Raw genomic sequence first — 20206 nt, 5'->3', positions numbered from 1 at the left:
TACAGAAAAAAACAAAAAAAAAACAAAAAAAGCACTTTTTATTGTAAACTGGGTACTGGCAGACAGCTGCCAGTACCCAAGATGGCCCCCAATAAGGCAGAGGGGAGGGTTAGAGAGCGGTTTTGGGGGGGATCAGGGAGGTTGGGGGCTAAGGGGGGGATCCTACACAGTAGCATATGTAAATATGCTAAAAAACAATTTCATTTTTTTTTAAAAACCCTTTTATTTTAGTACTGGCAGACTTTCTGCCAGTACTTAAGATGGCGGGGACAATTGTGGGGTGGGGGAGGGAAGGGAGCTGTTTGGGAGGGATCAGGGGGTGGGATGTGTCAGATGGGAGGCTGATCTCTACACTAAAGCTAAAATTAACCCTGCAAGCTCACTACAAACTCCCTAATTAACCCTTTCACTGCTAGCCATAATACACGTGTGAGGCGCAACAGGATTTAGTGGCCTTCTAATTACCAGAAAGCAACGCCAAAGTCATATATGTCTGCTATTTCTGAACAAAGGGGATCCCAGACAAGCATTTACAACCATTTGTGCCATAATTGCACAAGCTGTTTGTAAATGATTTCAGTGAGAAACCTAAAATTGTGAAAAATTTTACGTTTTTTTTAATTTGATCGCATTTGGCGGTGAAATGGTGGCATGAAATATACCAAAATGTGCCTAGATCAATACTTGGGGTTGTCTACTACACTACACTAAAGCTAAAATTAACCCTACAAGCTCCCTAAAAGCTCCCTAATTAACCCCTTAACTGCTGGGCATGATACACTTGTGGTGCGCAGTGGCATTTAGCGGCCTTCTAATTACCAAAAAGCAACGCCAAAGCCATATATGTGTGCTATTTCTGAACAAAGGGGATCCCAGAGAGGAATTTACAACCATTTATGCCATAATTGCACAAGCTGTTTGTAAATGATTTCAGTGAGAAACCTAAAGTTTGTGAAAAAATTTGTGAAAAAGTGAACAATTTTTTGTATTTGATCGCATTTGGCGGTGAAATGGTGGTATGAAATATACCAAAATTGGCCTAGATCAATACTTTGGGATGTCTACTAAAAAAAAATATATACTTGTCAAGGGATATTCAGGGATTCCTGAAAGATATCAGTGTTCTAATGTAACTAGCGCTAATTTTGGAAAAAAATGGTTTGGAAATAGCAAAGTGCTACTTGTATTTATGGCCCTATAACTTGCAAAAAAAGCAAAGAACATGTAAACATTGGGTATTTCTAAACTCAGGACAAAATTTAGAAACTATTTAGCATGGGTGTTTTTTGGTGGTTTTAGATATGTAACAGATTTTGGGGGTCAAAGTTAGAAAAAGTGTGTTTTTTTCCATTTTTTCCTCATATTTTATAATTTTTTTTATAGTAAATTATAAGATATGATGAAAATAATGGTATCTTTAGAAAGTCCATTTAATGGCGAGAAAAACGGTATATAATATGTGTGGGTACAGTAAATGAGTAAGAAGAAAATTACAGCTAAACACAAACACCGCAAAAATGTAAAAATAGCCTTGGTCCCAAACGGACAGAAAATGGAAAAGTGCTCTGGTCACTAAGGGGTTAAACCTCAGCTTTTTTTCTGTGAAGGCATACTGAGGTAGGCTCAGGAGCGTGCACATGTCCTGAGCACTATATGTATAATATAGTAACAAATTTACTTGCATACACTGCTGCCATATGTTGATCAATATGTGCACCCTTCTGAGCATACTTAAATATGCCCTCATAAAAAAAGGCTAAGGGGCCTATTTATGATGGTGCGAGTGGACATGATCCGATATAGCGCATCATGTCTGCCGCACATCGATAAATGCCGACAGCATACGCTCTCTGCATTTATCATTGCACCAGCAGTTCTTGTGAACCGCTGGTGTAATACCGCCCCCTGCAGATTCACGGCCAATCGTCCGCTAGCAGGGGGTGTCAATCAACCCGATCGTATTTGATCGGGTTGATTTCTGTTGATTTTTGTCCGCGGCCTCAGAGCAGGCGGACAGGTTATGGAGCAGCTGTCTTTAGACCGCTGCTTCATAACTTCTGTTTCCGGAGAGCCTAAAGGCTCGCCGGAAACACGGGACATCATGCTCCATACGGAACTTGATAAATATGCCCCTAAGTTTTGACACAGGATACGAAGAGAAATAGGTCAATATGAATAGAGAAATCATTTTTTAAAAAACACATTTTTTTTATTGTATTCTAAGCTCTAGCTGATTCATTAAAGTTTAGCCTTAACATTTCGTATCTCGTTAAAAAAAAAAAAAAATGTGAGTGGACTTTGGATCATTACACTAAAGATCATCTGCCTGTTATAAAAGAAAAACGTTTGACTTCCACGTAATGTTTTTCACACATTGTTATTTAGTTTTTTTGTTTCTGCTTCTGAATAATGCCAGTGCTTTGGAACTCAGTGTAATTCCCCTAGTCAAAAGTCAGATGTAAAATGCAGCCAAGTAGCAGCTGTTAGTACCAGTTCTGGTCTATTTGTTTGGGCTGATCATTTTTTGTATGTGGGGGTGTTTATAAATTATAAGCCCACAAGCTAAAGCAACATCTCGTGTGTTACTTATACAAATACTGTATTGCCCACGGTTTGTGAGCAGATCTGTGCTGCCAAAAAAGGGCATACGATCAAAAGCTTTTCACTACTGATATGGACACTAGAAACAGGAAGAATCTTTTTTTGGCAAACCACAAAAGTTCTCTAGTAGGGGCCTGAGCACAATATCCTGTACCCATCCTTTTACATTTGTGTAAACTATGTTGATCCAGTCTATGGCCCTAAAAGTATATGTGGCCCTCCATGGGTCATTGTGTGGCCCTCAGCACTACTGAGCAAAAAATAAGCAGTAGTACTTTAGCTGAAAAAGCAGTCCCACAGTGTATTAGAAAATGTTTACTCCTTTAGCAGGTACCCAATGATTCATTTTACCTGCTGGAGTGGGTAGAGAAAAGATATGTAAAAATATCCAGGAGAAGAAATCACACTCCCAGTGGAGGTGGGGGAGGGAGAGATAGACAGCAACATGTTCATTTTGAATTGTTATCTCAGAGATAAGAAAGCATTTGTGTTTATATAGACTGGTATGAAAATGAGATCTGTTCTCTCTGCAAGATCAACCAATTTAGATTACAAGTGTAGCTGCATTTTGTGCTCCCGCTCACGTTCTAACTCCGCTAGAAGTAAGCTTTTTGCGCATGTTGGGTAGCGCCCATATTACAAGTTGAAAGTAAAAATGTATCACTTGCGCACTAACCCAGTGCTACATGTTACGCTCAGACTAATCTTTTCTTTGAATGCATAATTCTATCTAGTGTTTAATGTCCCTTTAACACTAAACAAAAATGCTTAAAGGGAAATGAAGCCCCCCAAAAATATTTTGTGATTCAGACAGAAAATACCATTTAAAAAAAGTTTCCAATTTACTTCTATTATCAAATTTGTTTTGTTCTCATGATATTCTGTGTTGAAGAGATACCTAGGTAGGCATCTGGAGCACTAAATGACAGGAAATAGTGCTCTTGCAAATGGATAACATTCTTGCAAAACTGCTGCCATACAGTGCTCCAGAAATGGGCTGGCCCCTAAGCTTACATCCCTGCTTTTCAACAAAAGATACCAAGAAAAATTGATAATAGAAGTAAATTAGAAAGTTGTTTAAAATTGCTGCTCTATCTGACTCATGAAAGAACATTTTTGGGTTCCATATCCCTTTAAAAGAATATAAAACTGCATAAAACAAATGATATAGAGTTTTAGAGATTACTTTATTCTAGCACCATCTGCTTGTTTGGTTTTTTTGTAAGACAGCATATTGCATTTTTTATATTTTAATGTCATAAATGTATTTGCTGCATTCCAGTGGCTTATTTAGGTTTTGTGCTGCCCTAGGCACTCAAAATTCTGCTGCCCCCCACCCCCTAATTTCTAAAGTAAATGTCCAAGTGCTTGTGTGTATGTGTGTATATATGGTGAGTGTATCTGTTTATGAAGTGTGTGTAGTGATTTAAAAAGTGCTGCTCCCCCCCAAATCTGCTGCCCTAGGCAAGTGCCTTGTTGCCAAGGCTACATACACCCCTGCTGCATTCTGATTTTGAACTATATTATTGTGGATGTTTTACAATATGTGTTATGAATTGATCCAGCTTTCGTATAGAGTAACAGAGCCACGGTCTCTTACCTAACCTCCATGTATACAATAACAGGTGCTTAATGAAACCATGTAAGTGAAATGTACCATGATAAAGTACCACAAAAAATGCTAAAGTGATGAGTAATTAGTCAATCTAACAAAGTTGAAATGTGGCAAATAAAGTTTTCTTCAATGAAATTAACCAGATAGTGGGTATAAAAGGAAGTTAGCAGCAGAGTTTAGGTATTATGACTAATATTTCCATCATTGCATGTTATTGGGTAAGATTGTTTTTCTTGCTTTTTTATTAAGACTCAGAAACATAATAAGCTGTACAATGTGTTATTTTTCAGTATTTTTCCATAATCAAAGATTTCTAAAGATTTAGGGGGCGAATTATCAAGCTCAGAATAGGGCTTGATGCCCCTTGTTTTTGGCGAGCCAAACAGACGTTATGAAGCAGCAGTCTAAAGACCGGGTTGATTGACACCCCTGCTAGCTGCTGCCTGGACACGAATCTACAGGGGGCGGCATTATCGATTTGCGGCGGACATGATATGCTACATCATATCATGTCTGCTTGCACATTAATAAATAGGCCCCTTAGGGTTAGATTATAAGTGTCACGCTAACATTTGTGCATGAGCGATATGTTTTTTCTGGTGAAATGCTTGTGCAATGCCGCCCCCTGCTCACTCACGGCCAATCGGCCGCTAGAAGGGGCCATCAATCATCCCGATCGGATCTGGATGATTTCAGTCCGTCACCAAAAATGACTGCTGCTTCTTAACTTCTGTTTCTGGCGGACCAGAAATGATGGGGCGTCGATGCTGCATCCGCTGTTTAATAAATCGACCACTGAGTATCTGATAAAAATTATTTTAAAAAAGTTATAAGGGCTCAAAGATATATGGTATAATTTGTTTGGTAAAAAAGGGCTCTAACACATATATATATATATATATATATATATATATATATATATATATATATATACGTCTCACATTTTTGTAAATATTTTATTATATCTTTTCATGTAACAACACTGAAGAAATGACACTTTCCTACAATGTAAAGTAGTGAGTGTACAGCCTGTATAACAGTGTAACTTTACTGTCCCCTTACAATAACTCAACACACAGCCATTAATGTCTAAACCGTTGGCAACAAAAGTGAGTACACCCCTAAGTGGAAATGTCCAAATTGGGCCCTAGTTAGCCATTTTCCCTCCCCGGTGTCATGTGACTCGTTAGCGTTACAAGGTCTCAGGTATGAATGAGGAGCAGGTGTGTTAAATGTGGTGTTATCACTCTCACACTGTCTCATACTGGTCACTGGAAGTTCAACATGGCACCTCATGGCAAAGAACACTCTGAGGATCTAAAAAAAAGAATTGTTGCTCTACATAAAGATGGCTTAGGCTATAAGTAGATTGACAAGACCCTGAAACTGAGCTGCAGCACGGTGGGCAAGACCATACAGCGGTTTCACAGGACAAGTTCCACTCAGAACAGGCCTCGCCATGGTCGACCAATGAAGTTGAGTGCACATGCTCAGTGTCATATCCAGAGGTTGTCTTTGGGAAATAGACATATGAGTGCTGCCAGCATTGCTGCAGAGGTTGAAGGGGTGGGGGTCAGCCTGTCAGTGCTCAGACCATACGCCGCACACTGCACCAAATTGGTCTGCATGGCTGTCTTCCCAGAAGGAAGCCTCTTCTAAAGATGATGCACAAGAAAGCCCGCTAACAGTTTGCTGAAGACAAGAAGACTAAGGACATGGATTACTGGAACTATGTCCTGTGGTCCGATGAGACCAAGATAAACTTATTTGGTTCAGATGGTGTCAAGCATGTGTGGCGGCAACCAGGGAGGAGTACAAAGACAAGTGTGTCTTGCTCCAGTCAAGCATGGTGGTGGGAATGTCATGTTCTGGGCCTGCATGAGTGCTGCCGGTACTGGGAAGCTACAGTTCATTGAGGGAACCATGAATGCCAACATGCACTGTGACATACTGAAGCAGAGCATGATCCCCTCACTTCAGAGACTGGGCCGCTGGGCAGTATCCCAACATGATAACGACCCAAACACACTTCTAAGATGACCACTGCTTTGCTAAAGAAGCTGAGGGTAAAGGTGATGGACTGGCCAAGCATGTCTCTAGACCTAAACCATATTGGGCATCTGTGGGGCATCCTCAAACAGAAGGTGGGGAGCACAAGGTCTCTATCATCCACCAGCTCCATGATGTCATCATGGAGGAGTGGAAAAGGACTCCAGTGGCAACCTGTGAAGCTCTGGTGAACTCCATTCCCAAGAGGGTTAAGGCAGTGCTGGAAAATAATGGTGGCCACACAAAATATTGACACTTTGGGCCCAATTTGGACATTTCCACTTAGGGGTGTACTCACTACTGTTGCCAACGGTTTAGACATTAATGGCTGTGCGTTGAGTTATTTTGAGGAGACAGCAAATGAACACTGTTATACAGGTTCTACACTCACTACATTGTAGCAAAGTATCATTTCTTCAGAATGTGAGGGGTGTACTCACTTTTGTTAGATACTGTATATATAGGTATGTGTTTACATATGTATTTATGTGTTTTACTGTATATTTACTGCACTTATTTAACATTCCTATGCTATTTGTATTGTATCTGTATATACCTATACATTTAAATCTATTCCTATAGATTTGTAGGTATATATATCTATTTTACATTAATATTATCAGATATACATAGAAATAATTATTTAGTAATATTATTATTTTTTTTTTGTATATGAAGAACATTGGAATGTAAAATATTAATAACTCCTGTTATGTTAGCGTCTTCTTCTTCCTCCATTGAAGTCTATGCGAAGAATACGTTAATGTGGTCGAGTTATCGATACGTCCCTCAGTTAGTCATTGGCTTTCGCTTGTGCACAAACTTTTTACTTTCAACTTGTAATAAGAGCGTAAACACGAAGCTCGCAAAAAGATTACTTGTAGAGAATTCTACGCTCAAGCGAAAACACTAAACAGCTTGCTACTTGTAATCTGGCCTTTTGTAATTGTGAAAATTAAAAATAAATCTGTAAACATTTATCAAGCTGTTTTTTTGTTCAGGTTTAAAATCCAGATTTTTTCTTTCATGATCCAGATAGAGCATACATTTTTTTTTCCTAACAAGCTTTAGAGCATACAATTTTAAACAACTTTCCAATTTTAATTCTATAATCAAATTTGCTTTATTCCCTTGGTAACCTTTTTTTAACCCCTTCACTACCGGGACTTTCAGACAAAAACTTACACAAAATACCGGAGAATTTTTAGCATTTTTGCTATCACTCAATTTAAACAGAAATAGAGCCTTGTTTTTTTTTTATTTACCTGTCAAAACTAAATATATATATTCTTAAGTAAACAACCCAAGGTATTGATCTAGGCACATTTTGGTATATTAGATGCCACCATTTCCCTGCCAAATGCGATCAAATAAAAAAAATGGTTAACTTTTTCACAAACTTTGGGTTTCTCACAGAAATTATTTACATACTGCTTGTGCAATCATGGCACAAATGATTGTAAAAGCTTCTCTGTGATCCCCTTTGTTCAGAGATAGCAGACATATATGGCTTTCCCATTGCTTTTTGGTAACTAGAAGGCCCATAATTGCAGCTGCGCACCAAACTTTTATTATTCCCAGCAGTGAAGGGGTTTATCAGATAGCTTGTAAGGTTCATTTTAGCTTTAGTGTAGAGATTACCCTTCTACCTGACACTTCCCACCCCCTGATCCCTGCCTGATCCCTCCCACACAGCTTTCTTCCCTCCCTCACCCCTCACTGGTCACCACCATCTTAGGTACTGGCAGGCAGTCTGCCAATATGAAAATGTAAGTTTTTTTTTTTTTAATTAAATATATTTTTTCCTGCAGTGTAGGATCGCCCCTTACCCTCCAACCCCCCTGATCCCTCCCAATCAGCTCTCTTACCATCCCCCCTCTAACTATTGTCCACCAGCTGTCGGCCAGTACCTATAAAACCCTTTATATATCATTTAAAAAAAAATATATATATATATATATATTATTATTGTAGTGTAGTGGTTCCTCCTCCTCCCCATCTCCGGCAGTCCTCAGTTAGGGATCCCCCAAACCCCTTTTTCTGTAGTGTAGCTGCCCCATCCCTCCCTCTCCCTTTATTTTACTTTTGGCGCAGTGCCCTCCTACTCCCTCCCCCCTCCCTCCGCTGCTCGACCGCACACCTGCCTCCCGGATTCCCTCCCACACCTCCCGCCGGCACCAGCAGATGATATTTACAGACAGTGACACACACAGTGTCATTGTCTGTAACGATCAGGAACTCCAGCTCTTGGCTGTAACTTAAAGTGACTGTAAATTCAGTCTTTTCACTGAACGCCACAGTAATCAACTTTAAAAAATAGATGAACTTTAATTTATCATTTTGTATGCAATCCTTTCTTTTGTCTAAAAAGTACCTTTTTATCTCCTCGATCGCAGTAAAGTTTCTCCGCCCGCCATCTTTGATATTTGGGTGACAGATTCTGATCCATAATTTTGACCAATCATTGATTCCCCCCAGGGGGACAAACCCCTTTTTAAAAATGTCACACTCTCCTAATGCGCATGCGTTAAAGCTGACATTTGCTAATCAGCTTAGACGGCGACGCACGTTCACGTTCATGACACAATAGTTTAGAACATCATTTAGAGTGATACGTGTGATGCTATAAGATCTGTCATGTCCTGGTGATAAGCAGCATCTTTATATTCTTATGGGATGTTAAAATAATTGTTTTTGGCAATTGGTTAATTAAAGTATTGTGTAAACTGGACCTTTCCCAGCTGTTTGTAACAAGATGTCCTGAAGCAGTCTGACTGTGCGGTGTTATTATAGCTGATGTAACCTATACTGTCACTGCTACAATATCGGCTTAGCACACATGCGCTGTTGCAAAACTAGACAGGAGTGCGCTTCAAGGATACGTATAGAGCGGGTGGGACCGCTCTATACGTCACACTGAGGACAAGTAATAAGTAACGGCTGGGAGGAGTTGGGCTAGCAAACGGCATCACGTTGGTCATATAAATATATACAAAATCATTGTTTTTTTTAATATTTTTTAAAAAGTGGCGGTTTATCTAATACACAAAAAACTAATTATTTGGAGGCATCAAAACAGTGATAATTGACATTCACTTTAACAGCCCAGACTGCTGGAGCTTTCTGCAGCTCCAATTTATATATACTGTATGTAGTGCAGTGCAATAGGCAAAGTACCACATGACATATATATATATATATATATATATATATATATATATATATATATATATATATTTTATATATATATATATATATATATATATATATGCCTTTTTGGGCTAAGGAGATATAGGAGCAGCAATACACTACTGGGAGCTAGCTTAACACATCAAGTAAGCTATGTGCAACTACCAATTACCAACAACATCCCAGTTTTCAGTATTGCTCCTGAGCATTTTAACAAAGGATACAAATAGAACAAAAGCAAATTAGATAATAGAAGTAAAATGAAAGGTTGTTTAAAATTGCATGCTCTATCTACATGTTGAAAGTTTAATTTCTTTCCATAAGGCAGGGAGAGTACACGACTTTATTCCTTACTGTTGGGAAATACAACACCTGGCCACCAGGAGGAGGCATAGACACCCCAGCCAAAGGCTTAACTGTCCCTCCCTTTCCCCCATCCACAGTTATTATTTGTCTTTCCTCACTAGAGGAGGATGGCAGAGAAGTGTCAGAAGATTTGGATAGTCCTTAAATGGGTATGTTCCCTTCAAGAAAGGACTGGAGTTTTAAGTAATCATATAAACCTCTCAGTGAGAGTATTGATGAATGTTAGTCTGGAGATACAGGGAAAGTTTTTCTGTGAATCGATCCAGACTGTCTATCTAGCAGCTCCTGGGCAATCAGTGTTAACGAGTTACACTGCTTGCCTTTCCACACTCAGGTCCCTGTCAGAACACCGCGGCAAGGCTGTCACACTTGAGAGGCTGTATCTGTTCCGCAGCATAGATCCTGGAGGGTAAGTCTGCTTTATTTTACTATTTAGCAGGGACTCCTTTTATTAGGGTCACAGTGTGACTCCTAACCTCAATAGGATCAAGGGTTAATATCTCTTTGATTTCAGAGATTAATTTGGAACAGTTTGGGGATATATATTTATATATGTACTGCCTTGTTCTCTATGGAACACTTTGTGAAGGTTTAGGCTCAAATAGACTGCATACTTTTTTGGCAATGGGGCAAACAGGTTTCACTTTCGTTTTTGTGAGTTGCGCAGCTTCTAATAGCTTTGCACGCTTTTTCTTATAGCAGGGGAGGTCCCTTTTTACGCACCACGTAATCGAGTGCAGCTCCTTACGTTTTCCTTGTGATCTTACTGCTGGAACTCTGGCAATTTTTACGGAGAGTGTCCTATAACTATCTGGGTCTAGGAGGTGGTGAGTGCCCCAGCCATTGGGGTTATAAAGGTGCCTCTTTTTATGAATTAAAATTTGTCCTGGAGGAATTGTTTACATTTTTCCCATACTGTGGGATTGCAGCTTCAGCAATGGAGGACTCTGATAATATGTTACAAGGTTCTGCACCTTCTATTATAAATAATAATACCTGTTTATATTGTGAGGAGGTGGTGGTTTGTCCACCTGCTCAATTTTGTTCCAATTGCCTGGGTAACGTTCAAAATCTAAGAAGGGAGCTAAATCTGCTAACCCCCCTAGCATAATTAGTCCCTCTGAGCCTTCATCCTCTCAGAATTCTGTAGTCCGGGAGATGTCTACCCTATCCCCTCAAAATGCTTCACATGCAGTTCCCCGTGGCATGCCTAATACTCCAACTGGAGGAGGCTTTTCCCCTGCTGACTTTACCACGGAGTTACAATCAGCTGTGTCTGCGGCCCTGAATTTCTTACCTAGCTCTGGGAAACGTAAGAGAAAGGTTAAACATAGTTCTACATAGCCAGTATGTCTCAGTTGCCTGAGGATAAGTTAACCTCTGTAGCTTCAGAGGGTGAGCTTTCAGAGTCGGAGACTTCATGTACTAAACCCCCTCCTTCCGAGGAGCCCTCCTTAAGATTTAAGATTGAACACCTGCCTTTTTTTTTAAAGGAGGTTTTGTCTACATTAGAGGTTCCAAAAGCAACACAATCCCAAGATAACAAAGTTAGACAGGGTTTATGAGGACAGAAAGGTTCCACAAACTTTTTCTGTCCCAGTTCCATGGCGAATATTATCAGTAGTGAACGGGAAAGAGGTAAAACTCCTTTTTCCCCTTCGTCAACTTTTAAAAAGTTATTCCCGGTCCCTGATTCTCAGCTTGAATTTTGGGGTTCCTTCCTTAAGGTGGATAGTGCCATTTTGACTCTAGCCAAGCGTACCACTATCCCTTTGGAAGATAGTTTTTCCTTCAGGGAGTCCATGGACAAGAAGTTGAAAAGTTTTCTGAGAAGAATGTTCCAACACACAGGATTTTTGTTTCAACCGGTGGCGGCAGTTTCCGCTGTGACCGGGGCCGCCACCTGCTGGTGTGACTCTCTGTCAGAGCTTATCAAGGTGGACTCTCCCCTCGAGGATATTCAGGAGAGGATTAAGGCTCTAAGAATTGACAATTCCTTTATCTGTGATGCAAATATGCAGATTATATGTCTGAACACAAAGGCTTCAGGTTTTGCGGTTCTATCTCGCAGAGCCCTCTGTTTGAAATCTTGGTCTGCGGATATGGTTTCTAAATCCAGACTCCTTTCCTTATCTTTCAAGGGGAAAGTTTTGTTTGGTCCAGATATGGACTCTATAATTCTCACTGTTACTGGAGGAAAGGGTGCTTGCCTTCCGCAAGATAAGAAAAACAGAACTAAGGGACGGCAGTCCTCTAATTTTTGTTCCTTTCGTTCGGACAAATCCCAGAGAACTCAATTGTCCTCCAAGCCTTAGCAACCCAAGAGAACCTGGAAGCCCTGGAATAAGTCCAAGCAGACTAAGAAGCCCACAGATAACAAATCTGCATGAAGGGGCGGCTCCCAATCTGGGATCGGATCGAGTAGGGGGCAGACTGTCATTTTTCTCAGACGCTTGGTTTCAGGATGTTCAGGACCCTTGGGTACTGGAGGTTGTATCTCAAGGATACAGGATAGGATTCAAATCTCATCCACCCAGGGGCAGATTCCTCCTCTCTAGACTGTCTACAAGACCAGAGAAGAGGACAGCCTTTTTAGATTGTGTAAGGGATCTATCCTCCCTAGGAATAATAGTGCCGGTACCTGCATCAGAAAGAGGTCTGGGGTTCTATTCAAACCTCTTTATGGTTCCCAAAAAGGAGGGAACTTATTGTCCAATTCTGGACTTGAAGTGCCTAAACAAATTTCTAAGCGTCCCCTCCTTCAAGATAGAAATGATCAGATAAATCCTTCCCCTGGTTCAGAAAGGACAATTTATGACTACCATCGATCTGAAGGATGCATACCTGCATGTTCTGATCCACAAGGATAATTTTCAGTTCCTAAGGTTTCTGGATCAGCACTTCAAGTTCATAGCATGTCTGTTTGTCTTAGAAACTGCACCCAGTATATTTCGAAAGGTTTTGGGTGCTCTTATGGCGGTGGCCAGAACCCAAGAAATTGCAGTAGCACCGTACCTGGATGATATCTTGGTACAGGCACCATCTTTTCATCTGGCAAAGGATCACTTGGAATTTCTTCTGAGTCTTCTTCGGTCTCATGGATGGAAGATAAACCTGGAAAAGGGTTCTCTTACTCCAAATTCCAGGGTGAATTTCCTGGGTATGGTTATAGACTCGGTATCCATGAGTATCTTTCTAACAGATCAGAGACGTTGCAAGCTGACATCAGCGTGCCTTGCCCTCCAGGCCGCCTTAAGATTTTTGGTGGCCCAATGCATGGAGGTGATTGGACTCATGGTGTCTTATATGGACATCATTCCTTTTGCCAGATTCCGTCTCAGACCTTTATAACTATGCATGCTGAGACAGTGGATTGGCGATCATTCAGACCTGTCACAATAGATCATATTGGACAGCCTGTCGAGAGATTCACTCTCTTGGTGGCTTTGTCAAGATCACCTGTCTCGAGGCACGTGCTTCTTGAGACCGTCCTTAGAGATTGTGACTATGGATGCCAGCCTTTCAGGCTGGGGAGCAGTCTGGAGTGCCAGGAAGGCACAAGGTTTGTGAACTCAGGAGGAGTCCACTCTTCCTATTAATATTTTGGAACTATGGGCAATCTTCAAAGTGCTGAAGGCTTGGTCTCTTCTGGGTTCGACCCAGTTTATCAGATTCCAATCAGACAATATAATGATGATTGCTTACATCAACCATCAGGGAGGAATGAGAAGTTCCTTAGCAATGAGGGAGGTGTCCCCAATCCTAGAATGGGCATCAAAATCTAGATTCTCTGAGGCTTACTGGGTGGAGATTAAACGCTTAGTCCTAGCCAGGAGAGGATTCTCTAAAACGTGTCATAGACACTTTGATTCAAGCTTGTAAGCCGGTTACTCAGCGTATCTACCATAAGGTATGACGAACTTACCTGCACTGTTGTGAGGAGAGTAGTTTTTCTTGGCATAAGGTAAAAGTTGCCAGAATGTTATCTTTTCTCCAGGATGGTTTGGAGAAAGGTCTGTCTGCCAGTTCTCTGAAGGGACAGATATCGGCCCTGTCGGTGTTGCTGCATAAAAGATTAGCTGAGCTTCCAGATGTGCAGTCCTTTGTTAACGCTCTGAATGGGATCAGATCTGTGTTTTAACCTGTGACTCCGCCTTGTAGTCTCAATCTTGTTCTTTGTGTTTTGCAGCAGGCAAAAAGTTTTTTTTTCTATTAGCCATTGCCTTGGCTCGCAGAGTCTCTGAGATTTTGGCTTTACAGTGTGACCAACCTTACCTTGTTTTTCATGCCGATAAGGCGGTTTTACGTACTAGTTAGGTTTCCTTCCTAAGGTGGTGTCAGATCGTAACATCAATCAAGAGATTGTTGTCCCTTCCTTGTGTTCCAATCCTTCTTCAGTGAAGGAACGTTTGCTTCACAATTTGGATGTGGTTCATGCTTTGAAGTTTTACCTTCAGGCTACTAAGGAGTTCAGACAATCTTCATCTTTGTTTGTCATTTATGCGGGTCAACGTAGGGTGCAGAAGGCCACTACGTCTTCCTTGTCTTTCTGGTTGAGAAGTGTCATCCGCTTATGAGAAAGCAGTACAGCAGCCTCCCGAGAGGATTACGGCTCAATCCACTAGAGCAGTTGCTTCTTCCTGGGCTTTTAAGAACGAAGCCTCTATGGATTAGATTTGTAAGGCGGCTACCTGGTCCGCCTTACAAACTTTTTCAAAATTTTACAAATTTGATGTTTTTGCTTCAGCTGAAGCAGCTTTCGGGAGAAAGGTTTTGCAGGCTGTGGTGCCCTCAGATTAGGGTCCGCCTTTTTTTTATTCCCTCCTGTTATTCCTTCAGTGTCCTCTGGAGCTTGGGTATTGTTTTCCCAACAGTAAGGAATATCGATGTTGACTCTCCCTGCCTTATGGAAAAAAAAAAAGTATACTTACCACATAAATTCCTTTCTTTTCTGGCAGGGAGAGTCCATGACCCCGCCTGTTAGATTTTTTTGGACGGCTCCATTTTTGTTATTCTTCTTGCACCTTTATACCCTGATGTTTCTCCTACTTTTCCTCGTTCCCTCTGCTGAATGACTAGGGATAGGGCAAGTGGGAGGGATATTTAAGCCTTTGGCTGGGGTTTCTTTGCCTCCTTCTGGTGGCCAGGTGTTGTATTTCTCAACAGTAAGGAATATTGTCGTGTACTCACCCTGCAAGGAAAGAAAGGAATTTATCTGGTAAGCATCAATTTTGATTTTGAGTTTACTGTTTCTTTCAAATACATTTGTCAAAATCTGTCATACATCCTTGTTTAATTTTTTTCTCCAGATAAAAGTAAAATGTATTTATCATATATTTTTTAGCACCGATTCCATATGAAAATTTTTACAATCCTCAGATGACCCCACCTGTGAGGAACCATATTGCACATGGAATAAGGTTGGTATTTTCTGGTATTTTCCCAAGGTTGTCCATTTTTGCACTGGATATTTGTGTATAAGTTTACAGTGCTGTAAACTGGTGACCTTTCAGTATAGTAACATTTATAAATGTTCTTGTGTTAAAGGGACACTAAACCCATTTTTTTTTCTTTACTGATTGAGATAGAGCAGGCAATTTTAAGCAATTGTCTAATTTACTCCTATGATCAGTTTTTCTTCGTTCTCTTGCTAGCTTTATTTAAAAAGCAGGAATGTAGAGCTTAGGAGCCGGCCCATTTAAGGTTCAGCACCTTGGATACAGCTTGCTTATTGGTGGTTACATTTAGCCAGGTACTGAACCAAAACCGGGCCAGATCCTAAGCTTTACATTCCTGCTTTTTAAATAAAGATAGAAAGAGAACGAAAAAAAATTGATAATAGGAGTAAATTAGAAAATTGCTTAAAATTGAATGCTCTGACTCATGAAAGAAAAAAATAGGGTTTAATATCCCTTTAACCCCTTAATGACCAAAGCACTTTTCCATTTTCTGTCCGTTTGGGACCAAGGCTATTTTTACATTTTTGAGGTGTTTGTGTTTAGCTGTAATTTTCCTCTTACTCATTTACTGTACCCACACATATTATATACCGTTTTTATTGCCATTAAATGGACTTTCTGAAGATACCATTATTATCATCATATCTTATAATTTACTATAATTTTTTTATAAAATATGGGGAAAAATGGAAGAAAAAAACACACTTTTTCTAACTTTGACCCCCAAAATCTGTTACATATCTATAACCACCAAAAAACACCCATGCTAAATAGTTTCTAAATTTTATCCTGAGTTTAGAAATACCCAATGTTTACATGTTCTTTGCTTTTTTTGTAAACTATAGGGCCATAAATACAAGTAGCACTTTGCTATTTCCAAACCATTTCTTTTCAAAATTAGCGCTAGTTACATTAGAACACTGATATCTTTCAGGAATCTCTGAATATCCATTGACATGTATATATTTTTTTTTAGTAGACAACCCACAGTATTGATCTAGGCCCATTTTGGTACATTTCATGCCACTATTTCACCGCCAAATGCGATCAAATACAAAAAATCATTCACTTTTTCACAAATTTTTTCACAAACTTTTGGTTTCTAACTTAAATTATTTACAAACAGCTTGTGCAATTATGGCATAAATGGTTGTAAATTCTTCTCTGGGATCCCCTTTGTTCAGAAATAGCAGACATATATGACTTTGGCGTTGCTTTTTGGTAATTAGAAGGCCGCTAAATGCCACTGCGCACCACACGTGTATTATGCCCAGCAGTGAAGGGGTTAATTAGGGAGCATGTAGGGAGCTTTTTGGGGTAGTTTTAGCTTTAGTGTAGTGTATTAGACAACCCCAAGTATTGATCTAGGCCAATTTTGGTATATTTCATGCCACCATTTCACCGCCAAATGCGATCAAATTAAAAAAAACGTTACATTTTTCTCAATTTTAGGTTTCTCACTGAAATTATTTACAAACAGCTTGTGCAATTATGACACAAATGGTTGTAAATGCTTCTCTGGGATCCCCTTTGTTCAGAAATAGCAGACATATATGGCTTTGGCATTGCTTTTTGGTAATTAGAAGGCCTCTAAATGCCGCTGCGCATCACACGTGTATTATGGCTAGCAGTGAAGGGGTTAATTATGTAGCTTGTAGGGAGCTTGCAGGGTTAATTTTATCTTTAGTGTAGAGCTCAGCCTCCCACCTGAAACATCAGACCCCCTGATCCCTCCCAAATAGCTCTCTTCCCTCCCCCACCCCACAATTGTCCCCGCCATCTTAAGTATTGGCAGAAACTCTGCCAGTACTAAAATAAAAGGTATTTGGCCTTTTTTTTTTTTTTAAAGCATATTTACATATGCTGATGTGTAGGATCCCCCGTTAGACCCCAACCTCACTGATCCCCCACCAAACAGCTCTCTAACCCTTCCCCTCTGCCTTAATGGGCGCCATCTTGGGTACTGGCAGCTGTCTGCCAGTACCCAGTTTAGTAAAAAATGTGCCTTTTTTTTAAAAAAAAATGCCCTTTTCTGTAGTGTAGCATTCCCCCCCCCCCCACCAAGACCAACCCCCAACCCCTTCCAGATCCCTTAGATTCAATTTTTAATACTTTTTTTCTGTAGTGTAGCGGTTCCCACCCGCTCCCGCCCTGTGCACGTGCCCGCCCACCACCCCCATGCACGTGCGTGCTCCTGTGCGCGCCCCCGTAGGTCCCGCCCACGATCCCGCCCCCCTCCACTCCACACAGAGCATCGATGGCCGCCCACCCGCCTCCCACGTAAGCTCCCACCAACGATACTGGCCATCGATGTCCGGTGCAGAGAGGGCCACAGAGTGGCTCTCACTGCATCGGATGGCCAAGGGGGGTTATTGCAGGATGCCTCCATATCGAGGCATCACTGCAATAACCGGAAAGCAGCTGGAAGCGAGCAGGATCGCTTCCAGCTGCTTTCCAGACCAAGGACGTATGCCACACGTCCTCGGTCATTAACTGTATTTTTTTTGAGGACGTGTGGCGTACGTCCTTGGTCGTTAAGGGGTTAAGAACCTATCACTGTGATATATTTTGTTTTACATTTTACCCATATTCCTCTGTGCCATAAGTGGTTGAGCTACAAAAAAACTTAAAGGGACATAAAAGCCAAAAATATTAATGTATGATTCACATAGAACATACAATTTTAAACAACTTTCCAACTTAATTATTTTATCATTTTTTTTTCGTTTTCTTGTTATCCTTTGTTGAAAAGCAGGAAGGTAAGCTCAGGAGTGTGCATGTGTCTGCAGCACTATATGGCAGCAGTTTTGCAACAATGTTATACATTAGCAAGAGCACTAGATCAATGTTTCTCAACTGCGGCACTCAAGTACCCCCAACAGACCAGGTTTTCATTATATAGCTGAACTAGAGCACAGGTGAAATAATCAGCTGATGGGTGAGAGCAGGTTAGTAACCATGGTTACTGATCAGCTGATTACTTCACTCCTGCACTGGTTCAGCTATTATGAAAACCTTGCCTTTTGGGGGTACTTGAGGACCGTGGTTAAGAAACACTGCAGTAGATGACAGCACTATTTCCTGTCAGGTAGTGCTCCCTATTTAGATATCTCTTCAACAAAGAATAACATGAGAACAAAGCTAATTTGATAATAAAAGTTAATTAGAAACTAAAATTCTATTCTCTGGGGTCAATTTATCAAGCTCTGTGTGGAGCTTGATGCCCCTGAAGGCTCGCCGGAAATAGAAGTTATGAAGCAGCGGTCTAAAGACCACTGCTCCATAACCTGTCCGCCTGCTCTGAGGCGGCAGACAGAAATCAACCCGTTCGAATACGATCGGGTTGATTGACACCCGAATCTGCAGGGGGCGGTATTGCACCAGCAGTTCACAAGAACTGCTGGTGCAATGATAAATGCCGACAGCATATGCTGTTGGCATTTATCGATGTGCAGTGGACATGATACGCTACATTGTATCATGTTCGCTCGCACATTAATAAATTGACCCCTCTATCTCAATCATGAAAGAAAAAATTTGGGTTTCATGTCCCTTTAAGACATTTGATGGTAGAACAAATATGCCCCCTCAACATTTTTGCTACTATCAGTTGTTGCTATTTAACAAATGTTTAATTAAAAGGCCGTTATAGTAAAAAAAAATATATTATTATTATTCTTCATTTATAAAGCGCCAACAGATTCCGCAGCGCTGCCCATGGGTACAAGGATAAAAGTACAACGGAGAAACAATACAATAAGAGACAACATTTTACAGACAAATACAGGGGGAATTGAGGGCCCTATTCCCATGGGAACAATCTAGATGGGTAGGAGGATGGGAAACAGGAGGTGGGGACCTCAAAGGTGAGAATGATATTAGTGAGGAGATAAATGAGGGCAACTGTTGGGTAAGTGAAGTTAATTTGTTACTGATTTCGTGATAAGCTTCCCTGAACAAAAAGGTCTTTAGGGAACGTTTAAAGGAGGAGAGGTTAGTGGAAAGTCTGACAGCTCGAGGAAGTGCGTTCCAGAGGGTTGGTGTCGCATGAGAGAAGTCCTGTAGTCTAGCATGAGAGGAGGTGATGGTAGAGAACGCAAGAAGAAGGTCATTGTTGGAACTTAGGGGGCGAGCTGGAGTATATTTATTGATGAGTGAGGACAGGTAGGGTGGGGCAGCATTGGTGAGGGCTTTGTAGGTCAGGGTGAGAATTTTGAATTTAATTTTGCTGTGAATGGGGAGCCAGTGAAGGGACTCACAGAGAGGTGCAGCAGAAACAGAGCCGAGAGAGAGGTGGATTAGCCTTGCAGATGCATCTAGGATGGATTGAATGGGAGAGAGACGGGAGAGAGGGAGGCCAGATATTAAGCTATTATAAGTTATTACAGTAGTCAAGTCGGGAAATTACCAGGGAGTGGATTAGCTGTTTAGTTGTTTCAGCACTCAGAAACGGACAAATTTTTGAGATATTCCGTAGGTGGTTGCGGCAGGATGAAGAGAGCAATTGGATGTGGGGAATAAAAGACAGATTTGAGTGTGACTCCGAGGCAGCGGACATTGGGTGATGGGGAGATAGTGGTGCCGCCAACAGTGATGTAAAAATTAGAAACTGGAGTAGAGTTAGAGGGGCGATTAGAAGAAGTTCGGTCTTGGACATGTTTATTTCTAGGTGGTAAGAGGCCATCCAGAAGGAAATGCAGATAAGCATGAGAATTGACAGAAGGAGAGAGTGCAGGGGTGGAAAGGTAGATCTGGGTATCATCAGCATAGAGGTGGTAGTTGAAGCCATAGCTGTTGATAAGTTTACCTAGTGAAGAAGTTTAAATAGAGAAGAGTAGAGGACCCAGGACAGAGCCTTAAGGTACTCAAACAAACAGAGGCAATGGAGAGGAGTCACCAGCAAAAGAAACAGAGAAAGATCTGTCAG

The 20206-nt window shown here is 40.9% G+C and overlaps 1 protein-coding gene across 1 annotated transcript in view; it reads left to right on the top strand.

Annotated features, from left to right (window-relative positions):
• The window catches only part of PSTPIP2 (proline-serine-threonine phosphatase interacting protein 2), a 535836-nt gene that overhangs the window by 498688 nt on the left and 16942 nt on the right, over positions 1 to 20206 (top strand). The window contains exon 12 of the mRNA XM_053701065.1: positions 15165 to 15240. Coding sequence (XP_053557040.1) covers positions 15165 to 15240 — 76 coding nt within the window. The remainder of the gene's footprint in view (positions 1 to 15164; positions 15241 to 20206) is intronic.

This window comes from Bombina bombina, chromosome 2 (genome assembly GCF_027579735.1).
Source record: "Bombina bombina isolate aBomBom1 chromosome 2, aBomBom1.pri, whole genome shotgun sequence".
NCBI classification, from domain to species: Eukaryota; Metazoa; Chordata; class Amphibia; order Anura; family Bombinatoridae; genus Bombina; species Bombina bombina.
Note: the sequence above shows the minus strand (reverse complement) of the source record. Positions and strands in the feature narration are given on the sequence as shown.